General features: G+C 33.5%; 1 protein-coding gene across 1 annotated transcript in view; it reads left to right on the plus strand.

Annotated features, from left to right (window-relative positions):
* The window catches only part of LOC123714802 (ankyrin-2-like), a 64,146-nt gene that overhangs the window by 23,005 nt on the left and 16,530 nt on the right, over positions 1–24,611 (plus strand). Inside the window, exons 16-42 of the mRNA XM_045669331.1 lie at positions 259–380; positions 785–878; positions 1,338–1,509; positions 2,050–2,202; positions 2,619–2,739; positions 3,024–3,044; positions 4,030–4,149; positions 4,517–4,621; positions 5,036–5,196; positions 5,597–5,722; positions 6,392–6,480; positions 8,977–9,184; positions 11,117–11,276; positions 11,587–11,752; positions 13,411–13,623; positions 14,523–14,653; positions 15,031–15,200; positions 15,579–15,719; positions 16,641–16,814; positions 17,065–17,228; positions 17,300–18,412; positions 18,492–18,674; positions 19,569–19,808; positions 19,913–20,705; positions 22,112–22,321; positions 22,422–22,545; positions 22,627–24,452. Coding sequence (XP_045525287.1) covers positions 259–380; positions 785–878; positions 1,338–1,509; positions 2,050–2,202; positions 2,619–2,739; positions 3,024–3,044; positions 4,030–4,149; positions 4,517–4,621; positions 5,036–5,196; positions 5,597–5,722; positions 6,392–6,480; positions 8,977–9,184; positions 11,117–11,276; positions 11,587–11,752; positions 13,411–13,623; positions 14,523–14,653; positions 15,031–15,200; positions 15,579–15,719; positions 16,641–16,814; positions 17,065–17,228; positions 17,300–18,412; positions 18,492–18,674; positions 19,569–19,808; positions 19,913–20,705; positions 22,112–22,321; positions 22,422–22,545; positions 22,627–24,452 — 7,300 coding nt within the window. The remainder of the gene's footprint in view (positions 1–258; positions 381–784; positions 879–1,337; positions 1,510–2,049; positions 2,203–2,618; positions 2,740–3,023; positions 3,045–4,029; positions 4,150–4,516; positions 4,622–5,035; positions 5,197–5,596; positions 5,723–6,391; positions 6,481–8,976; positions 9,185–11,116; positions 11,277–11,586; positions 11,753–13,410; positions 13,624–14,522; positions 14,654–15,030; positions 15,201–15,578; positions 15,720–16,640; positions 16,815–17,064; positions 17,229–17,299; positions 18,413–18,491; positions 18,675–19,568; positions 19,809–19,912; positions 20,706–22,111; positions 22,322–22,421; positions 22,546–22,626; positions 24,453–24,611) is intronic.

Consider the following 24,611-nt stretch of genomic DNA (forward strand, 5'->3'; position numbering starts at 1 on the left):
TATATTTTTTTTAAAAAGGGGGAAACGGGCAGGAGGCTCACCTGATGTTAACTGATACCGCCGCCCATGGACACTCTCAATGCCAGAAGGCTCGCGAGTGCGTTGCCGGCCTTTTAATATTTATCATATCTATAGAAACAGTAATTATAATAACAATAAAATTATATTAAAAAAGGGAGAAAACTTAGAATTTAAAGTCCATTATAATGACAAAAGAGGTGCCTTCGTAGACACCGGAATTAACACTAGTTTTTACAGGTGGACATTGGCACTAAGGGTGGTTATACGCCTTTGCACATCGCTAGCCACTACGGACAGGCTAACATGGTTCGCTATTTGTTGGAAAACGACGCGTCTGTCAAAGCTCAGACTACACATGGGTATGTTTAATCAGTATTATCAACTAGCTGTGAGCTTTGTCAAACAATACATGAAAATATTAACACACTGAAGGAAAATGATATGTAAATAACTAATCGTAATGAATTTACCATGAGTTTAATTTATAGGTTCTTGCAAATAAAATTAAAAATGTAAAATTGACTTCATCACCGTTGATCAAAATTTTGAAGGCGAATTGGTATCGTCTATATTTACTAAATTAAGCTTATTATATTATATACATTATAACTATATTACGGCGTACGTGGTCACGGTGACTGAAGACAAAAGGTGTTGAATGTCAAAAGTATCACAGCTGTAGAGAATTTATCTGTATTTATTTCTCGGGAGTTGACATTGAAATAAATACAGATATTAACAAAAGACAATACTCTGTCTTTAGCTACACTGCCCTGCATCACGCTGCGCAACAAGGCCACATTAACATCGTCAATATTTTGTTGGAACATAAGGCCGATGCTAATGCCACCACTATGGTAAGTAGATATTGTTTTTTTCGTGAATATTTCGTGAAATTTCTTAGTAGCAAAGTAATGATAAAGAAATACGTTAACATTTATTCATGCATTATATTTTTTTAATACAATATGCGATACATTAAAATAAATAAAGCAGTTTCCCTTCATAACTTAAACATGGACAAGATCTAATTCTGAAATTATAAGATCACAGCATTTTTTTTTTGCGAGACAATTGCAAACTTCGGATACGGTCGAGGATTTTATTGATTCGAAGTGGTTAATTAAGACTTTCTATGGATCTTTATTCGTATATAAATAAATTAAGTATTATTTAATAAATTTGTTATACAACTAAAAAATAGGTATTTAATATTTATTGATAGTCATATAATAAATGCATACCCCCGTAATAAATTATAATTTTAAAAGTTTTAATTGATGAAGTCACTTTAAGTCTGATTATTCTTCATCTAGAACGGTCAAACCCCACTGGATATAGCTTCAAAGCTAGGCTATGTGACTGTAATGGAGACGCTGAAGGAAGTTTCGGAGCCTTCCCTTGCACCAGCCTCTCAGGAGAAGTACAAAGTTGTGGCCCCAGAGACTATGTTGGAGACGTTCATGTCGGACTCTGAAGAGGAAGGTGGTATGTTATAATAAACATTGGTTTTAATTTCGAGGAATTTGTTAAATAAAAAATGTGTTCTTATATCCTCAATGTAGATATATAATAGAGCAGTGTTGGCGGCTCTCATCCCTGAGGTCGTAGGTTCCAACCCCGGCTGTGCACCAACTGTGTGACATTCTTTCCATGTGCGCATTTAACATTCGCTCAAACGGTGAAGGAAAACATCGTGAGGAAATCGGCTAGCCTCAGGCCCAGAAAGTCGCCGGCGTGTGTCAGGCACAGAAGGCTGATCACCTACTTGCCTATTAGATTAACAAATTATCATGAAACAGAAATCTGAGGCCTAGACCTAAAAAGGTTGTAGCGCCATTGATTTACTTATTTATATTATATCCTCAATATATGAAACAATATAGTACTATAATTACAAGATCTTGGTTCTGCTCTAAGTAATCAAACAAATTAATAGATTAAATCAACAATATTAGTCTGGACACACAGTGTAACATATAATTCTATAATATGTATAATAACCTTAAGTTTGAATTTTATTTTTAGGTGAAGATACAATCCTAAATGACCAGCCATACAGATATCTAACAGCTGATGATATGAAGTCACTTGGCGATGACTCTCTCCCCATTGATGTTACCAAAGATGAGAGAACAGAATCTGCTATGAGTCATAAGAATATTATGGAAATATCTCATGGTATTGAAATATACTTATTTAAAAATATATTCTATAAGAATTTTGGTACTTACTTATTTGGTTGTTGATACAATTTTAAGTATAACTAGGACTATTAGGATTATTTAACTATATGCTTAAAAATTATATTATGTTTGAAAAATATTGGAAACAGAAAGATTGTTTATAACCAGTACTATCCTTTTGCCTGTTTTATCAAAAGATGTTTGAAAATGTTACATTGATTGCATCTTCAAAAGCTACTGTGATATTATTTCACCAACATTCATTGTCATTATCCCTAAATAAGCTTTATGTTTTTTACAATGCAAAAACTTCTAAAGAATTCTTTTTAAACTTTCTACCTGTCTCCCTGGACATCTCAGGCCTTATTTTGTGTCTCTTGATTGTGTATTTGTACATAGTTATTTTTCTAGGTTCTATGAACGGCCTAGGCTTCCTACCTCAAAGTGAAGTGGTAGTGAAGAGTGTTAGCCGATATAGCACAGCACATGCACCAGAGGGATATTGCTACAACGTCGACCCGACTTTGCCCAAGTCAGTATTTCCAGGATTTAAATATAACATTAACTTATTGCCTGTATATAAAACTGATACAAAGGACAACTCATCAATGGCGTTATGGACAAAATTTAACAATAAATTGGGACAATAACAACAATAAAGATTCCTAATTGAGAACAATATACCCTTAGTTTTGTATTAAACACTTTTTCTTAGTTACATATTACTTAGATGACCCATTAATATTTCAGAATAATTGGTGTTAAATAAAACTTAACATTTCTCCCTGCACATGCTTACTGGATTTGGACTAACAGGAAAAAGTTACAATGGAAGAAGTAAGTTATTTTAATTAAGTAATAATTGTATAAATACAATTTTAATATTAATATATATTACAATTTTATTACTATGGACTCCTAAAGAGCTAAACCGATTTCAATCAAATTTGCACACTGTCTGCAGTTTGATCTAACTTAAAAGATATCGTATAACTCTACTACTCCTTTTAAACGGCTGGACCGATTTGAATGTTCTTTTTGTATGCGTTTGGGTGGAGCCCTGGATGGTTTAGATTCACAAATCAGCCCGGCAGATGGCACTGCCGTCTGTATTTTCAAGCTTTGTTTAATATCCTAATCGCATGAAATATCATGCAGTACGACTTCTGTCGGGTCTGCTAGTATTACTATATAAAATAATTATAAACCAACAAATAACATAGTGTTATGGGTTTTTAACATTAAATAAAAGAAATTAGCACATATTAGGATATTTATAAAAGGAACCTCAAACAATTAAACTAGAAAAATACGAAACTAAAATATATTAAACTAAATCTTATAATTAACTTAACTAAATAAATGTGGATGCCAAGAGGATTTTGGTTTATCCCACCAAACCCATTATATGTGGTAACGTCTACCACATAAACAAATTTGTTAATTTATCATTAAATAATGAACATCTAATTTGATGGCGTTTCCCAAAGCTAAAAAGGAAGAAAACATTTCAGATAGCTTCACAACAAAATAAAAACAAATCTTAATTAGAAAAAACATACCTCTCAACACAGTTATTTCCCAAATAATTCAAAATTATACATCACACCAGATACAATTTATGTCTTTAAAGTGTCGAAAACACGGCAATCACCGCCCGTGCCTCTCGTTTTCTCCCTACCCTCCTACCCTATTATAATAGAAATATAAAATTTTACTAATTCACATAGGAAAAATACTTTTATTTCACTATTCAAATGAAAAGCATACATACGACTATTACATTGAATACGAATTTTAAATACTTTCAACCAATTTATAGTTTCCTGGTATCATTCCTCGTGGACGCTCGAGGTGGAGCGTTACGCGGGTGTCGGGGCGGAGGGGTGAGGGTTATTGTACCCCCTCTCTCCGCGCAACAGCCCACCAGAATCACATGCAGGTTAGTTTTTGTCACCTGGAAAATCTTTTCCTAATTAAATTCAAAACATTGACAGTGTCTCATATTTCCTAGGATATGAATCACGATATTCTATTTTTGGATTTGGAAACTTACATATTGTATATATAAGTATATATATATAATAATAAACGTGGAGCAGTCTTAGTGTAATGGTTTCAGCATGCCACTCTAATCAGACACAGACACAGATTATGTAACAGATTCAGAAATCTGAGGCCCAGACCTTAAGAGGTAGTAGCGCCACTGATTTTTATATTTTTTTAGAAATGTATATATAATAAAGGTCTACAATTATAAAATATTGCTGCAAACTTTTTGGTTTGAAACGTTTTCATGCTGATTTCAGATATTTAAAGCCTTCGCGCATTAACCACATGCCACCATTGATGGAAGGAGAGGCTTTAGCATCAAGGGTCTTGGAGATGGGACCTATTTCTTCCAAGTTTTTGGGGTATGTTCAATTTCTTAAGTTGTTTGTATAGCCACATTATAGTTTATTTATATTAAACTAATTACGGATTTTGTAACAGCGATACAGATCCTGACATGTTTGTATGCAAGTTCGACGTAGTTCTCTCGATATGGGTAGCGCTGATGTCACAACCTTTGGATCGCGCAAGAAATGCTCATTATTGAGATTAGGATCGTTGTTGGTAACATGCAGAGTACGAGTGCAGGTTTTCGAGAAGTGGTTTTCAGATAGAAGCGCTGGAGTCCTATAAAGATAATGGATTATATACTATCGATTAGGCACTTTATTTATACGCCTGGTTTTTGTACATAATTTTAACGCTATTAATAAAAATATTCTACGTAAAATTATCCCATTAAACCCTGTATGCTTTATTTTTTTCTATTATTACAGGCCAGTTATACTAGAAGTACCGCACTACGCATCTCTTAGAGGCAAGGAACGGGAGATTGTTATTCTTCGTTCAGACAATGGAAGTAGTTGGAGAGAACATAACACTGACGCAACAGATGATGTTGTTCAAGATATACTGAACGAGACTTTGGAGATTGAAGGTAAATAGAAAAAAATCAGGTACAACCTTAGCTGAGACTTGGAAGACACAGCAAGCTTAACTCGTTACTTTATTATATTCCGAAACTTCTTCGGTTTTTGACATTGAGGTTGATCTATGGTGACACCATATATTTTATTTAGTATTACTAACACCAATGGACATAGCGAGCCACATCAAAACTGGACTTTGTCGTCGATTGACTTCACAATTACAGTATAAACTCCATGTAACGTCCATCGATTTAACGACAAGTCCCTAAAGCGTCGACATGTGTGTATTTTTTTATATGTTAAGCCATTTTTAGCCAATTTAAAAACTTTATGTAGTCTGTAACCGCTAGCAGCAGTGTTTATTCTGTATTTTTTAATTATTTTAACTAAAATACTCACTCATTACAGATACAAGCGAGGAAGAAAAAAGTTGGGAAGCAGCTAGAGTGACGCGTATTTTAACTCACGACTTTCCACAGTACTTTGCCGTTATATCGCGTATACGACAAGAGGTGCACGCAATTGGGCCGGAAGGTACGTACAGATGCACGTTTCTATATTCCACATAACGATTATTATCGAGCATTCGGATGGACTGCCATGGGTGTTGGCATTATTATCATTTCAATTATTCAATCAGGCTAATTTGGAGACTCGTTTAATCACCACGTGATCAGAATTACCTCTAAGACAATTTACATTTTTCAAAACCGCTAAGCACATTTAATTCTCTTTGTAATCTCAATCACTTCGCGTTGTAACCTAATGTGTTCCTAATTATTTGTCAGATTTGATTCTTAATTATGAATGATTTTAATCGTAATATATATATAAACTACGCGTCGCTTTGTTTGTCCGCTATGGATTCCTAAACTACTTAACCGATTTCAAATTTGCACACCGTGTGCAGTTTGATCTAACTGCAAAGATAGGATAGCTTACACACACATATATATGTGTGTGTATATAATTATACTGTAGGTACGTGTGTATGTCACTGAACTCCTTTGGCGGGACCGATTTGAATGGTTTGTTTTTGTGTGCGGTTCGGTGGAGTCCTGGATGGTTTAGATTTACAAATCCGCCCGGTAGATGGCGCTGGAGTCAGTATTTTCATACTATGTTTAATTTCCCAATCGCTTGAAATTTCATGCAGGACATCGTGTGTCAGGTCCGCTAATATAACATACATTTTATTTCTAGGCGGCATGGTGTCAAGCTCAGTAGTACCACAAGTACAAGCGGTGTTCCCACAAGGAGCCCTCACAAAGAAAATCAAAGTTGGCCTACAGGTAAACCTCTTTAAGCCTCGCTCAGGTGTTAAGGATAAGAATCTTAAGAAAATAACTGTTAATAATGTGTCGAAGAAGAAACGGTTCTCTTTGATTTGGTAGTAGAGATAAGTTAAAACTCCTATTTTAATAGCGTCACTTTGAATGTATTGTGTTTCGACAATTGTCATGAGGTTTTTAACATATTTTACATTTTCAGTGTTGCTATCAACGAATTATTTACTTCTTAGAACGTAAACAATCTTATTTGTCTGATTGAATACTCTTAGGTTATTTTGTTGTCATTCAGTTACGGTAAATTAAAATAGGAGTCAAAAACGATCAGTATTATTAACCAACCGGCTAAGTCGGTATAATCTTATCCGTACTTATGAAAATGTATCGAATACTCATAGTTACCATAGTATAAGAAATTTTATTCGTGTTCATACGTATATTTATATTTTATCATAGTATGTATATGTTTCATTTGCCAGGTGTAGTACTTAATTGCTGTTTAAGATATTTAAATTATCTTTTTACTAAGGGAGCGTTCAAGTATTATGTCAAGTCATTTTTGGAGGTTCTTGACCCCCCCCCCCCGTCCTTGAAACACGCCGTTACGTTTTCTGTACCCAACGATAAAACTTTTTGTGACCACCCATTAACTCTTTATACCTAAAACTTACTTATGTGGTGTAAAGTACATGAGAGTCTCAAATAATATTAACTTTAATATCCGCCCCGCATCATAACGTTTTACACGGGACCCCCCCCCAAAATTTGTTACAAAATACTTGAACGCTCCCTAAATGCTAAAGACTTTAATTTTACTAAAACTCAAACAAGAGTACAAATATGGATGCCAAATCAACTACCATTTTTGGTCTTATTTTTACAATCGAATAGTAATAATGTAAAATTAGAATATAAAAGTCGGCTTCTACTGCTTATTATGATTATTAACAAAGACAATAAAGTATAGGAATTCAGTTGTTTTTACTTGTGGCAAGCGCGGATTCAGCCCTCGAAAATGGTCGCCTCATAAAGATAGATATTCACATATGACGATTCCGTCGAAGATATCAAACAAGATGTTAATAAAATCAGCAGAATTAAGGACAATATTGACCTCGATATTATTATCCTCTCAGTTCTGTATTCGCGCTTGAGTCATGAGTGTACCCTAACGGACACGTATTCGTCATACACGTACACAGGAAATATCTCGATTTTTTTCGCACCGTCGAGGAAAATATGTGGAAAATATTATTAAATCCATGTCGAATTGGAGACAATTAAATAGTTTCTTACGTCTGTCGAGAGTTTTGTACGCTTGCAACGAATACGTGTCTTGATTGTGATAAAATACTTTACAGATTTATTTCAAATTTGTGTAATATTGGTTTTATGAAATTTTTGTATGGATATAATGTATTGATATAATTCATATTTATCACGGAATGATTGGCACGTAGTGATTTTTACACTCGCGAACTTGTGTGTACGTAGACTTGATATAATGGTTAAGAGAACCAAAATCTCAGTATTATTTGATTTAAGAATAAGTATAGAACATATCGGATATTTATTTTAAATATAATGTAGACAAATTATAGTTACATATGTACCTACTAAAAAATTCAAGCAATAATGAGTAATTCACTTAAAAATTCGGTGAACTTCGCCTAAAACTATTCTTCTAACGTCCATTGGAATAGGTTTAAAATTACTTTCAATTGTAATTTGTCTATAAAATAAATATGATAAACTCATGTACCCAATAAATTTAGTAAAGAATGTAGAAACGAATAAACGTAATAAAATGTAAAAATCTTTTAATTGAAGCGATGATATATATGAAATCACTGTCGGTTTTCTAGATTTTTCTCACACATCGTTTGACGTGAATGATTTGTTTTTTGGTCTTTAGGCTAAGCATGTAATTTTAAAATTTAAAATAAGAATTGACTGAATCACATTGATATTGTAAACTCAAGAAGAATTGTTTGTCAATTGATTGTATTCAATAAATGTATGTATTTTTAAGGTTTATGCTAAATTTATTGGGTAATGTGCTTAATAAAACTGTTTGTGTATTCCCTAAAGACCAAATGAGATTTGCATGTAAATGTTTCTTTGCATTTTTAGCGCTTTAACATATGCAACTGAGCATGTGTGAGAAAATGTTTTTCTTTGCTTTAGCTGTGATTTCATATTTTCATATGCTTTATCATGCACCCTCACCCATTCAACACTATTAATAAAACAATTAATATTATTTGCAGTTAAGGTAAGTGAAAATTTCTTTTAGCACTGCATGCATTGTTTGGTCTTTAGTGATTCACACTATACTTATTCATCGATAAATTTGGCCTATTCTAAGTTCTTGTAATCTTTATGTCCAAAATAGATTCAGAATACTAAATTAAAAAAAAATAGTTTGCATTTGTCACTTCTACATTATATTTATTTTATGAATTTCACAATGTAAGGGATTTTCAATCGCAATTACAGGCTCAGATAATTGATTCCGAACTTACCGCAAAGCTTTTGGGACGAGGCGTAGCGGTTTCTCCAGTAGTAACAGTAGAGCCTCGCCGCAGAAAGTTCCACAAAGCTATAACTCTTAGTATGCCAGCTCCAAGGCCGCATACACAGGGCATGACCAATCAATACAGTACATCATCAGCGCCAACATTGAGGCTTCTTTGCTCCATATCAGGTACATTTTCCATTTTTTTAACCATTCCCAGAAGTTTTAAGTATAATTATTAAAAAGCGTGTTTTACATTAATTTTCAATAGAAAAGACCACGTTCTAATAAACTACCCTTTACGAGTACTCTGGATAACGCGTATGTGAACTTTAGATATTTTTCGAATTAATTAATTTAAGAAAACCGCTTTTGATAATTAGATTTAACTTTCGTTAACTAATACAGTATTTTGAAGTGTTGCAATGGAGTATGGCTTGTTTATGCTAAATTGACAATTTAGGCTTTGCGTAAGGTAAGGGCTCGCATTTGCTAGAAACAATATTCCATTACAACACCGCTAAGGTAATGTAGATAATCTCCTTTGATCCGTTGTTAGTAAATTCGAAATATTGGTAGCCGATAGATCGTACGAATATATAGTTCGATTATTTTTAAAGTATGAAAATTAACGATAGTGTAGAGACTCTCAAATCCAAATTAGTAATATCCCATTTATCGAGGCGATGGGATCAGCATGTTATACGAATAGTTTAGATTTGACCAAAAATTATACTCTGAAACACTGATAAGGGCTAGGGATTCATAATTGCGCTTATAGCAAATACACAAAGCAGCTAAGGGGCAACCCTATGTGTGCGTTTTGTGCGTGTCTACATTGTCTTTGTTCTCGTGTGTTTGTGTGTGTTGCACGCTCACCGTGTGTGGCGTAAATTAATACGCTGCCACCTTTTCGGCGCGCACCAACAGGGGTATTTCGCAAAAGATCTCTCGAAGGTAAAAACTAGACCTATACAGATACAAATCCAAATCAATCAGTTTCACATTTATTTTTAATTTAACCTTTTGATTTATTCTCACCTATTGATAGTTGTACTCTATCGAGTATAACTGTCAAATATTTTCCTCTATCACTCTTGAATGCTTTTTTCCATGTTTGCTTTTGTTACATTCTTTGCACGGGCTGAAGTTCTGGCTTTTTAAACTCACAGTCACTCTGTACCATAAACAATGTTTTGATCGAGCACTTCGATTCACGTATTTTCGATTTAGGAACGGTTTCAGTGGAAATTTCTTTGGCACACTGTAACTTAAGTACACCTTAGTTTTGTTCAGGGGATTCGAGTTACTCTTCGTAAAATCACTATCATCTTCATTACATCTCTGTCAGTGTTCCCGATTATATTAATTTGCTTAAAGTGGTCAAATTCTTTTCCAAAACGGCCTATCAGTTCTGTTCTTTCTTTCATCATTTCTATTTTTTTTGTCATTTTATTCACGACCAAATGACGCACGCCGATTGGATTTTACTTTTTGTTTTACAGTGTACTTCGAGAGATCTGTTTTTCGAAAAACTGCCAAATTTATTGTTCAAATTGAATCATTTATTATTTTGAAAATGCAGCACGATGCTTAACAGGTTTTAACATACGAGTGTGTCACATCTAATTCACTTTTCATGAGAAAGACTGAAAACGGTATGTTTTTTTCTGTGGTTTGTCCTTGCTTGATGTGTGTTTGCTACGGGCCGTTTTGGAACTTTTTTTTAATTTGTTAACCTTTCAACCTAATTTCTTACCTATCATATTTTGTTACGAGAAAGATTATAAAGTACAAAAGTCACAATTTACGAACACTCGACAATATTACATAAATTGTTGTATTGTACATTAAAATACTTGATGTAGTTAATGCATGTGTAAATTGGCACTTATGATTGAAACAAAGGCGTTTTGACCGCTGGTTAAGGCCTTAATTTTAATAGTTGTGACAAGTATATTTTCTATAACTATCACAAAATATAAGTCGTATTAATCCAATAAAGTAGACATTACTGATACTTTTCGACTTTTTAGAGTAAATTAATGCTTTTTGGAATGTAATTGTATTTTTGCGCATATTAAGAATTTTATTGCATTATCATGATACGTTTATATATAGGAGGAACGAACCGCGCTCATTGGGAGGATGTTACCGAGAACACACCGCTGACATTCGTGAATGATTGCGTCTCATTCACAACCACAGTATCGGCTAGATACTGGCTAATTGATTGCAGACATGTTGAGGATGCTACTAAAATGGCTACGGAATTATACCGGTAAAGTTGTAATCATTTTAGACTTAATTAAGTAAAGCTTAGTCAGGCGGTTTTTGAGCCCATAATATTCCATTTTTTTCAATGAAATCGCTGCTTTTTATACTTTACCAGACCTATGCGATTGTGATATAGTATAAGAACTTTATCTACGAGTATATTTCTGTCCATACAATCTATAGCAATTCCTTGCTTTCTTATGTATTGGCAATATATATTATAAATTACGTTCTTATTCTAAATGTACTACTAAATTATTTTTGCTTTCAATATATATAAACTTGAAATTGAATTGTAATTTTTGTCTTCCCAGGGAGGCAATTCACGTACCATTTATGGCCCGTTTCGTAGTGTATGCGAAACGCACGGATGAAACACAGGCTCAACTACGATTGTTCTGCGTGACAGATGACAAAGAGGACAAGGCATTGGAAAGGATTGAACGGTTCATCCAAGTCGCTAAGAGTCGGGATGTAGAGGTAAAAAAATTAAAAAAAAGTACGTTTTTTATATGATGTACTCAAATATAGTAAAGAGATAAAAATGGGATTATCGCATACATATATTTCATATGAATATTTCTGTATACATAGAAAAAAAATCTCTTTGACAACAAAATACTGAACATAGTTTTATTTGGATACTTTCTGCATTGGCTTATATTGCCGATGAAATTATATAAAACAATAGATAAAATAAATTTCGAAGTAATTAAAATGTAGTATTGTTTTTTGTTAAAATAGCTTTTACACATTAAGAAAAACACTTTTTGAACGGATTGAAGCTATGTATTATTTTTAAAACTTATAGTTATTTACATAATTCTAAATTTTTAAAAATTTCCGACCTATCGTGTACTTTTCATTGTGCGTGGTCACGGTGACTGAAGACGAAAGGTGTTAAATGTCAAAAGTATCACAGCTGCAGAGAAAGTTTTTTTTATCTGTATTTATTGCCCCGAAGTTGGTATCGACGAAAAGATGACGAGTTTTTGCAAAAATGGCTCACGGTGTCCTCTGTTATCGCGGATTGTTTGTCTTCGCGTTTTAATTTGGATATTATTGGATCCCAGGTGTTTGATAATTTTAGGTCGTCTTCTCTATTGAAATTGGGGTGTTATTTATTTCAATGGCTTCGCGGACCAATCTTGGGAAGAATCTTTTTTCTTTCGCAAGTACTTTCGGTTGGTCAAAGCGTATGTAATGATTAGGCCTATCTAGTGTGTGTTCACAGACTGCTGATTTTGTGTGTCGTGTATGTTTTATGTCTGCAATTTGCTCTTTGAGTTTGCTGGACATATTGCGTTTAGTTTGCCCTATGTAAGACAGGCCACAGTCGCAATCCAGTTTGTATATACCTGCATCTTGCAACGGGGTGTTACTTTTGATTGGTCTTAGAAATTGCTGAATCTTCTTGTGCGGCTTGAAAATTGTATTAATAGAAGCTCGTTTTAGGATCCGGCTAATTCTATCTGTAACTCCCTTTACATATGGCAGTTAGGCTGGTTGACGGGGAACTGTTTGTGTCTTGTTTTTGTTTCTGTGATGCAGCCGGGGGATGCGCAGCTTGTTTCGGTGTAGCACCTGTATTACATGCTGTAGTTCCTTCTCAAGGTGGGCAGCATCACAAAGACGTTGGACTCTCTGGAACAAACATTTACCGACAGAAAGCAGTTGTGATGGGTGGTGGTGGGATTCACCATTGAGGTACCTATCTGTGTGGGTTGCCTTTCTGTGTATTGTGTGACCTAGTGTGCTTTGCGTGTAATAAAATAAAAATAAATAAAATATACAAAAAGCGTTGTTGTTTACTTGTTCAACACTAAATTTGATGTTGTTGTGTATTGAATTTAAATGTGTTAGAAATGCAGATATTTTGTCATTCGATAGAATAAATAAATAGTCGAGATATTTTACATAGCTTTAATCCGTTCAAAAAGTGTTTTTCTTAATTAAAATGTCTTTGTACGGATTATATTACGCACTGCAGTAACGCATCTTATAGAAGGTGTACTTAAAAATATGCACATCTTCGTGAGGTCGCAAAATACGATTACGATTTAGTTAAAATTGGCCTATCAAAATACCTAAGGTTATTAATGTATAATTAATTTTGGATAATTCCCATTTAATTCTAGGTTCACGAAGGCAAATCTATATACCTAGAATTTGGTGGAAACCTGGTACCAGTAGCAAAATCTGGCGAGCAGCTCTCAATACCGTTCAGAGCGTTCCGAGAGAACAGAGTGGCTTTCCCAGTTATGATCAAGACCCAAGACTTAGAGCCTATTTGCCGATGCCAGTTCATGAGGGACCCGAAGGTGCCTAAAGGAGAACCTTCGCCGACACCGGTAATTTTTTTATCCACATAATATTTTACCAACTTTATTAAATATCAGTTTGAATAACGTTGATAATCCTAGAAAAAATATAATGAAGACGTTATTATTTATATATATATGTATATCGGAGAAATATCGTCACTCCATCTATATTAACATCGTCATTAGCACTACCTTAAATTATAACGAGCAGCGGGTTCAGAGTACCGATCTCTCTTTATATTGCATTCTACCAAACCCAACGTCCAACCCACCATCACCACAACCACTGAATCCTCAATCAGTGCTGTACTATCCTGCATTCCCCATATATTTATTTATTAACACTTCGTTAAATAACAATATAAAAATTTAACATAATTAAATGAAAAGGAGGGCAACTGGCGGCCTTATCGCTTTCGAGCGATCTCTTCCAGGCAACCACTGAGTAAAAAAAATGTATTAACTTACATAAGGTATACTTATTAATTAAGTAAGGATTCCAAAGTATGAAACAGTTGAATGATAAAAAAATGAATAAAATAAAATTGTTTTTTAAAAATCATAGAAGAAATCTCAATGATTATCCAAAGCAATAATAAAAATCAACGGTCAATTTACTCGATCATAACATTTCTTAATAATGCTAGCATTCCCGTATATAAATGTTTCACCGGAAAAAAAAACATTTATATTTACAGAACTGCGTTTTCATAGCAAAACTTATTTATTAAAAATATTCCATAATTTGTTATTTACGTAATGATTATGTCACGATTTATTCCGATTCAGTCTGGAAGTTTCTTGTTTACAGTATTAAAATATTACTGTAATTAATGTCGACGCTTCGGTGGACGGAGAATTTGTGACCAATTTGTGTTCCATTTGTGTGAATATTTTTTTTTATAAATAATTAATTTTGTTTACAGATCGCAGTATTAAACATAATGGCTCCTGATGATATATCAGCCGAGCGGATATCTCCAGTTCAATCTGACAATTTGCCTCGTCGTACTGAGGAACAGGAGAGGATATGGCGACAACGGCTTAGTGATCCAAGGTATTTTCTAAAAATACAAAAAAAACTAGTATAGTTTGTTCAATTATAAATTATTATTATTACTTCAGATAGATAAAGATTTTATAACTGATATTTTTTAGGTTTTATTAAAATATCAGTAACTAAAATAAAATTAGCAACCTCTAAAGATCCTTTTTCACCTTTACTGACCTCCTGCCATTTTGAACATTAATTCAGTAGGAAAAAGTACCTTTATGATTAAGGGTATTAACCATACGAACAGTGTGTATAAATAATATGTACTTGAATACAATATACTGGGTGCTAATTCATATTTTTATTTGGCTTTGGCTGTAAGCTGTCAGTTTATATGAGTTAAAGTTTTGATTAAACATTGTGTTTATATTAAATTACAGATTAGAAGACATCTGTAACCTTCTGGGTAAAGATTGGGTGGCACTTGCGTATGAATTGGGTGTAAGCGTTGCCACTGTTAATCAGATACAGGCAAAACGTATCACTACATCTGAGCAGGCGCAACTTATGCTCAAATTGTGGAAGACTCAATCTGGGACTAAAGCCCTAGGTAATACAAAATTTCTCATACTTTAGATTATTTGCCGTCATAGTTATGGCAATCAATGAAGGTTACAAATTGTAGATGAGATTTATGTTTATAATAAATTTAAAATTTTACATATATGGAAATTTGGCAAAATATTGATTATGGTATAATTCTCTTCTATATTAATACTAATTAATACCAATTAAGTCATATTTTAATAAAATTTTACTCTATAGATAGATACAAATAGAATAGTTCAAACTTTTATAACTTCTGCGATGGAAATGTTTTCTTCAATTTAAAACAAAAGTTTGGGTTTAATGACCCTAAAAATGAAATTTTTAGTACACTAGATAAAAACCATATTACAAAATATATGTCTAATAATTTTATTTACAGATAATTCATTAGAATTGGCTCTATGCCGTATAGGCAGAGACGACATAATTGCATCACAGTCAGAAGGAATTAACGAGCGAAGAATTCAACGTAATATTTACCAAGAGAGACAGGAGTCAGAAGAAATAGAGGCATATAGAGGTATTTCAGTTATAGCTGTACTATTTCGAATATTCTGCAAATATAATAGATATTGCCCTTACAGAAAAATATTTATTTATTTACACCTCAAACATACATATTAAAAAAACAGGTTTCAGAAGTTATTAGGCGATAGGCGGACTTATTGCTAATAAGTGATTTCTGCCAGGCAACTCAAAAAACATTCTGAGGAAAAAAAATAAAGATAATAACAAGAAGTGCATAAATAAAACAAAAACAGAATTACTTGCAACACAAAAAATTAAACTAAAAATATACTATGATAAAAATAAAAAATTATGCTGAAATAAAAATGTTAAACGTTGAACAAATATTGATATATATTGAAAGGAAATTATAGGTATCTATTGAAAGGACTAATATCGCTACAACGTTTCTTCGCCTTTGTCTTGAACTTTACATCTGTTTCTTAATAATGGTCCTCAAATTTTCGTCTTAATTGCGCCATAGAAAAATGCATTGAGTTGTCATTCACAACCATTAATCAAACTTACTACTGTGAGATTGATTTTGATTATTATAAAAAAATATTACGTAACTCGACTTTTCGAGTAGTTTGCAGCAGGTGTTGTTAGCTAGATAATAATGTTTATAAATAGTATGTATTTTTTTGTATTGACTTATTAGTTAAATGTTATTATTTCCTGTATTCACGGATAGAAAAAATTGGGAGTAAATTTTCGTGTCATTCTTAAATTTATATTGTGTAAATAAACTAAAGGCAATTTTTTATATTTTAGTATGGTTTCCATTCTTATGAAAAATAAATAAATTTAAGTTATCCATAGAGTGAGTAACATTTGCGTTTTAAATTATTTACTGTATAATACAGTGTCAACTGCCATCATAGTAATTATTAAACCATTATGGCGCTTAATTGCTTATCCCATTTTGATAAAGCTGAAGAGGACAACAAACTAAAAGACATCATGGATGACAGTCAAATATCTGAGCGTACACATACAGAGGACATGGATCAAGACGAAGCGAAATATTCACCGGAAGAAAAATCATTCGTGGATAAGAGTGAAGTTGAAAGAACACCTACACCAAGTGAAGAAAGTGAAGATGAAGGTATTCAAATCTCCGTTACTAATTACTCTTTCCAATTTAAGGAAAGAGGTTCAGTTCAAACTTTGTGTAAGTTTTTTTCCTATTATTTTTTTAAGTTGAAGTTTAATTATTAAGATTGATTTTGGAAAGTATTAAAATAATTTTTTTATGTTTCTTTTAGTAAAAATTCAATTTGTATATATTAATAGTATATTTTTGTAAGTAACTTAATGCATAAACATAAATCGTGTGCTATTGTAAAAACTTACAGATGTTAAACGTAGTGTCGCTGAGAGAAAACAGCAAATAACAAAAAAATTAAGTTCTAGTAAAGTACCAGCATCTAAGCAAAAGAAAGAAATTCGCGAGGAGATAATTGAAATTAAAACACAAATAAAACCAGATATAAAAAAATTCCATGACATAGAACAACAGGTAGGTAACATTTTCTTGTTGACGCTCTATATGTCGTTCTGCTAAAGTTATTCTAACATTATCTTTAACAGGTAAAAGATAAGGAACCTAAATTAGAAAGAACTCGTTCAAAAACTTCGCCAGAAACTACTGATGAGCAACAACATCAAGAAACTGAAACTGACAAAGAAATCATAACTGAAAAGAAAGAAGAAGTCAAAGAATTTAAAACAGAGCAGTTCAAAAAGTTTGATCCATCATCACCGTCAAAACCAACGCCAAAACATTTACAAAGGCACATGCGCAATGAATCGATGCGATTTCCATCGGGAGATTTCTCCAATATCACTATAACTCCTAAAAAATCCTTAACTACTGAAACCACTGAAACAAAGACGTCAGAAACCAAAGAAACTGTAACGAAAGAAATAATTTCCCAAAAAGAAATAGATAGAGCTAGAGTGGAAGAAAAATTAGATGATGGCGAAAAATCACCTGAGCTTGTAGTGGAGAAGGATGTAGCTGAAGCCACATTAAAGGATAAAATAAGTGTATTCGAGACGAAAATAATGAAAGAACCACAAGTTGATGTTACTCAAACAGTAAAATTAACAAAAGAAGCTCTCAAAAAACATACAATGGAGCATGATCAAAATATTGAATACACACATGAGTTTGTTCGAGAGCAAGCAAAACAATTAGAAACGGAAAAACAAGAGACTCAAAAAACTGAACTCTCTTTAAAAGAAGTTGACACCGTAAAATCAGTCAAAGAAACCATACAAAGGTTTGACTCCAAAGTAATTATAGAAGATAAATCTAAAACCTTTACAAAATCAACAAGAACTGATTCAACAATAGTACAAGTATCATCAGAAGAGGACAGTGAATTTCTAAAAAAATCCACTGATTCTGAAACAGAGACAGAATCTCAAACAACTATTAAGGCCGAAAAAGAGAAATTAAAAAAAGTTGACATGAGTAAACAAATATTTGATAAAAAGACAGGCTTGAAAGATAAACTAGATAAGGGTGATCATGACAGAAAGGACGATAATGATGTTTCGGATGATAAGCCACTTATTTCTATTAAAGGAAAAATTGAAAAGCAACTTACTGATGAGTTAAGAAGTAAAGTTAGTGAAGAAGAAATCACAGAAACATTTGAAGAAAAAGATGTATCAGTAGATGAAAGCAAAAAGAAGGTATTTTCGTATTTTTTTTTTTGATTTATTAATCAATAATATTTTAGGTATAAAAATTAATTTTACTTTATTGGTCTAGGCTGAAACTCAGCAATCCGTTACAAGTTTTAAATCTGAAATAAGCAAGACTAAAACAGACTCGGGAGATTCCGAAGGACTAGAAGATCACAAAGCATCTGCTGTTGAAAAACTGGATTCATCGGCTGATTTACAGCAAAGTACTGAAAAAGACGTTAGCTTCATTTCACAGACTGAGTCTAAGGTAACTTATCTTAAACGATCACGTGGTTGATTCACAGTAGATTACTTATGGTTTTTACACAACTAACTCAAATCTAGCGCTAAGACACAACCACACTTGTTTCTTTATTCATTTTAAGCCTTAAATTATTTCCCGATCCACTAATATCTGGTTATCCTATTTGTTAGTAAATATTTGTAACAGTTAGTATGTATCAGGAACCCTCTCCGGTAAAGGCCTCCTCCAAGGCTTGCTATCTTTCTCTATCTCGAGGTATTTGCATCCATTGAGGACCCGCGATTTTTTTTTATGTCATCATCCCATCGAGCGTTAGGTCTGCCTCTGTACCGTTTGCTTGGTGGGCCTCTCCATGTAGTTATTACTTTCGTCCACCTGTGATCTATAAGGCGTGCTACATGACCCGCCCACTTCCACTTTAGTTTTTTGGCGTGGCTTAGAGCATCAATTGCTTTGGTCTCTGATCTTATTTTTATGTGTCTTATCTTGTCTACCTTTTTAATGTTTAGCATGCTCCAATTCTCCCGGTAATTGCCTATATCTTTAGGGTCTCCTTTTTGTAAAGCAAGATAATATTAGATTCTGACCATTGTGATGGGGTATGGGTTATTTCTAATATCATATTGAACAATTTTGCAAGAGGTGGAGCCAGTATGATATGGCTGCTTTTATTTCATCATTTGTAATATAATCTGAGCCTGGGCACTCTATAACAAGCGTCTATAACAGACACTTAAATACATAAAAAAATCAACCACCCTAATTATATATTAATCGTGAACACGGCAAGTGTTTTTTACAACGGATTTTTCGTTGCCTGCATACAAGACATCACATTATACAACAACAATACGTTAGTTATCTATTCGACACTAATTACAAACTAATACTTTATAGGTGTACTCTAAACATAGAAGCGATTCACTAGACGAAAGCTCACAATTTTCGGATTTAGAGGATCAAATTGGTATGAGCCCTGCTCATAAGCCATCTCTTGAGAAGGTTGAGGAACCAGAAGAAATTACTTCAGAAACAATAGAATCGGCTCGCTTGCAAACGCAAGAATTTTTGCAGTATGAAACTCAATACACTTCACAAACACAGGTCGTTTCGATAGGACATAAAGAATTTGTTAAGGTAACCGACAGCATTACTATGCACATTATATTTATTTTTTAAATTATCTTAGGTCCAAGTAAATATATAAGGTAAACATAAGCTAAAATTAATGCTTGTTTTAGATTCCTCCTAAAGAATCACCTGTTATTAGTGCCAAGGCACGCCAATTCATAGAAACCGTTCCAGAAGACGACTCAGTTCAAGAATGTTTCTTCTCAAAACGTATTTATTCAGACTCATTAGAGGACTCTGAACACACTGATTCGCGGCGCCATTCAGAGGCTGAATCTTTAAAATCAGACCAATCTGATATGAAAGCCAAAGTTTCATCATCTGAATTTGACGAGAGGGCAGAATACGAAGAAACTGCAGATTCTGGTAGTGGATTCGGAGATGAGAAATTTGAGGAAAGTGTAGGTTTTACCTCCATGAGAATCGACCCTAAAACATTAGATTCAGATAAGCAAAGTTCAAGCACTAGCGAAGAAAAAGAAGTAGATGTTGTATTTAAAAAAATGACCCCTAAAAGACATTCTAGGACTGAATCTGTTTCAATATCAAAATTAAGTGATTTGATGACTGATACTGAACCAATTAAACTAAAACAAGAGTTTCAAATGATTGTCACTGAAGCTGAAGAAATTGACAAATCTTTTGAAAAAGATGAAGTATCTGATAAAATTTCTTCAGAAAGTAGCCGAGAAATTGAAATGTCTGATAGAAAATCATCGGAAGGAATTTCAGATAAAATAAGTTCAGAAGATGCTGTTACTGACAAAAAATCATCTTCAGAAGCGGAAGATCATAAAGAAAGCGAACAAATTATAGGAACAGAGACTACGAAATCTGTGAAAGATATTATAAAAGACTTTGAAAGTACAAAAGTGGAACTTAAGGAAGATATTGCAGATCTTGGTAAGTACATATTTAAGTCCTTGAAATTGGCTTTTTATGAGAGGAAAACAAGTTCTTAAAAAAAAAGAATATATTAAGTTAATCAAGGTATGTACTATTTCTATGTATGCACTTTTGCCATATTATAGGTTGATTATTGATAACTTTACAAAAAAACATTCACGGGACAGGAATCAATAAAATCTTTGAAGGCGGTTTCGACTGCCCCATCAGATTTGAATTTTTTTCCTTACAAGAAGTTATCCAAATTTCGGAAAAAATGGTAATCTATTGGAGAAAGGTCCGGGGAGTACAGTGAATATCCTAGACATGCCAATTGCTCATCTATTTGGTAGCAGTCTGTGGTCTAGCGATGTTGTGAAATAGCATTGGCCTAGAGCGATTGAAACTAAAATAAATAGCTAGCTTTGCAGTTACTGATAACAGACATCTGCCAAACGCTCACAAGTAACTTTTTTGGAGTCAATTTTCGCTTGCTTCAACCATTAGGATTAGCGCTTCCAATTATCGTACAGGTGTACTTTTCATCAGGTAATGAATCTATTTAAAATTCCTGTAGCATTGTGCCGGTTGAGTAATGTAACGCAACAGTCGACGCCGGTTTGTCGATTTGCTTTACTCAATTCATGAGGTAACCACCTTTCAAGCTTTTTCCCCCTTACCTTAACGTCTTATAACCGAGATGTTAGAGAGCTTTTACAGTGAGTCTCTATCGCGTTCGGTCTTGAGCCTCGCATTTTATCTCGCTCCAAGTGTTTCCGGCTCTCTTTGCCACGTGTAAAACTGTATGGTGCCTTGGAAGGCCACGATTCTGCTTTTCTTGCGGCTTCCAAGCACCTTCTCTGCGGCGCTTGTTTTGATGTGTGAGATGCATATTCCCGTTGAAAACAACCAGGAGAAGTAATGGAGAGGTTAATCAGCCTTGTTGAACGCCCGCATGCACTCGAATATCGTAGCTTTTTCATCATCCGCAGTGAACTAGGACGTAGTTTGCGATTGCTTTCACAATAGCTTACAATTCTTCGTTATCAACTTTAGTCTCCACCCGTCCAAGGAGCTTGTTCTGCAGCTCGAAATTTCCAGAACGAAAACGTTGGAACCAAAATCGTACTGAGTTTTCTTTTGCGATTCCGCCGCACGATACACCTCGTTCTAGCCGTTTCTGCAGGACTGGTGCAACGGTGGAACTCGTACTAGTAAATAACGCGATATTTCATATTTTCCATTTTATAGAGTGCCAAGAGTGCAAAGACAAAAAATTGAAACGGGAAAATTACATGAATCATGGTTTTCGAAAAACAAATTCACGTGTAAATAGACTAAATGTCAATAGCATATGTAAGAACTTAATATTAAACAAAAAAAAACTAAGACAATGTGTTTAATTGTTTTTTTTTACATTTTAGACACTAAGCGTCAGTCTGTAGCATCAGCAGAATCTGGTTCAGTTACTGAACTCCGGTTAGAGGAAAAACGGCCATCTGACGCTCGTAGCCTGACAGAATCCAGAGATTATACCTTTGAGGAGTCAGAGGATGATATCAGAACACAGGGTACACACCTTGATATAAAAGACAAAATGGATTTAAAAGACATCGAAAGCAAAAAGTCACTAGGTAAATTACTGTACACCCCCAGCAATCATTGTTAAATATATTACATACATTATTAATACAGAGCATTAATGTCCATTATATTAAATAAATAAATTTTTAGGTAAAGAAGAAACGCCAAAACTATCCAAATTAATACATGGTGATTCTTTAGATGACGTAGAAGCTTTTCCTGAAGATCATGTTGCAGATTATGTACATAAACTTCCGCATATAGAAGAAATAAGGTCAGAAAGTTTAAAGCAGCGCTACGCTATACGAAGTTTCGATTTACTAATTGTTTTATAAAATTTGTTTTCTTTTTCCAGTTCGGATAAAATAATTACTAGTCAATTCTTAACAAAAGAGCGACAACTGCATGAATGCACTATCAGTAAACAGTTGGAAGATGTTATAACTCTTTCAAAAGATGAATGCCATGCAACATCTGAAAAATCCCTAGATAAATTGATTCCAACAGATACAGACACTTCTACCCAAACAGAAATAAACATTGGAGCAGAAGGCGAAAAAATAACGACTACTACGGTTACCGAAGTCATTATGTCAGAAAATGGAGACAAAACTACAAAAGTAACTGTAACAGAAAATACTAAATATCCATCTGGCCGAGAAACTATAACTACCAAGGTTTCAGAGAATGTTTTGAAATCTTCAAAGGAACAAGAACAATTTTTGACGAGTAACTTACAGTCTTTAGAAACAGAGGACGAAAAATTAGAAAGAAAATATGAAAGTATTGATACGCAAATAGATACAAAGATTGGCGAAGCAGGAGAAAATATCACTATTACAACTACAGTTAAAAAAATAAAAACAGTTTCAGGAGATGACATAATTCAGACTACTATAACGGAAATAACTAAACATCCTTCTGGTGAAGAATCTGTGTCTACTAAAGTAACGGAGTCCATTACCTCGCAAGAACAAATGTTTGATACAGTATCAGTATTAAGAAAACCGGAATTCTACGAACAAAAAACCCTTAAAATGGAAAAAGATACCGGCACTCAATCTACTCATACTGAAGTAGATATCAAAATAGGTGAAGCTGGTGAGCAAATAACAACTACTACAACAGTAGAACTTACAAAATTGCCATCTGGTGATGAAGTACAAAAGACAACAACAACAGAAGTTGTTCAATATCCTGATGGCAAACAAACCACTTCAACAAAAGTTTCGGAGACTATACAATCGAAAACATATACCGAAGAATTAACATCAAAAACTTACAGTGACATAGTTGTGGATAACAAATTTACAGACAACTTTGACCAAATTAAGCAAAAGAGAGCACATAATATCAACGAACCTAAATTTGATGTAACTAAGATAAGAACTGACACTCTTAGTAAACTTGAAATTGCGGAAGCTATGGGAGATATAAAAGAAACAAAACAGTTTATACCTAAAGATTTACCTATTGATGATATTCCGGAAATTTCTAAAGAACAAATCAAACCAGTAATTGATGATATCTTACAAAAGGGAACAATAGCAGCAGCTGCAAGTCGCAGCCCTACAATTGAAAAAGAGGTTAAAAGCAAAGATGTGACAGAAACAGAAAAAAGGAGTTATGACGCAAAAGTTCCTCAAAAAGATGAACGGCGACATTCCTGTATTAGCCCTGCTATATCTCTCGAACGAATAGCAGAATCTGAAGTAGAAGCTGAGGAAGAATACTCAAAAGCAAAGAAAATTACCAAATTTATTGAACAAAAATCTATTGGAGAAATTAAAAAATCTGATTCTGCAATGAAGGAAATGGCGGATAATATTGAAATTATTATTAAGCAGGCTTCTGAAGAAGTTGACTTGTCTTCTGAAGAGGTAGTATTTGACAAAGTTGAATCATCTCCACAAGAAATTATAGAAACTACAAAAGAATGTTCTACTGATGACCAAAATAAAATTAAAGAGAAAACAGGTATTGAAGTACGGGAAAAATTGCATAAAGGTATTATAATAGAGGAAGGCAAAATTATAAAAGAAAGGCCAGCATTGATGAAATCTTTATCAAAGGATAGTGGTGAAATAGTTATTTTACCTAAAAAGAAGCATGCTCGAACTTTTTCCGTACAAAGCTCCCCAGATGAAGTGGAAGAACAAATTTATACAGATTCTGAGTCAGGTTTGGAAATATTTCTTTATAATTCATAAAGCCTATGGTATCAGTTTTTCAACCAATATCAGCCTCATATCAATAAATATTATAGTAAATAAAAATAAAAATATTGCAATTAGCAATAAATTATTTCATAAAAATATCCACATAATTTTATCTTTTATT

Source organism: Pieris brassicae, chromosome 10 (genome assembly GCF_905147105.1).
Source record: "Pieris brassicae chromosome 10, ilPieBrab1.1, whole genome shotgun sequence".
NCBI lineage: Eukaryota > Metazoa > Arthropoda > Insecta > Lepidoptera > Pieridae > Pieris > Pieris brassicae.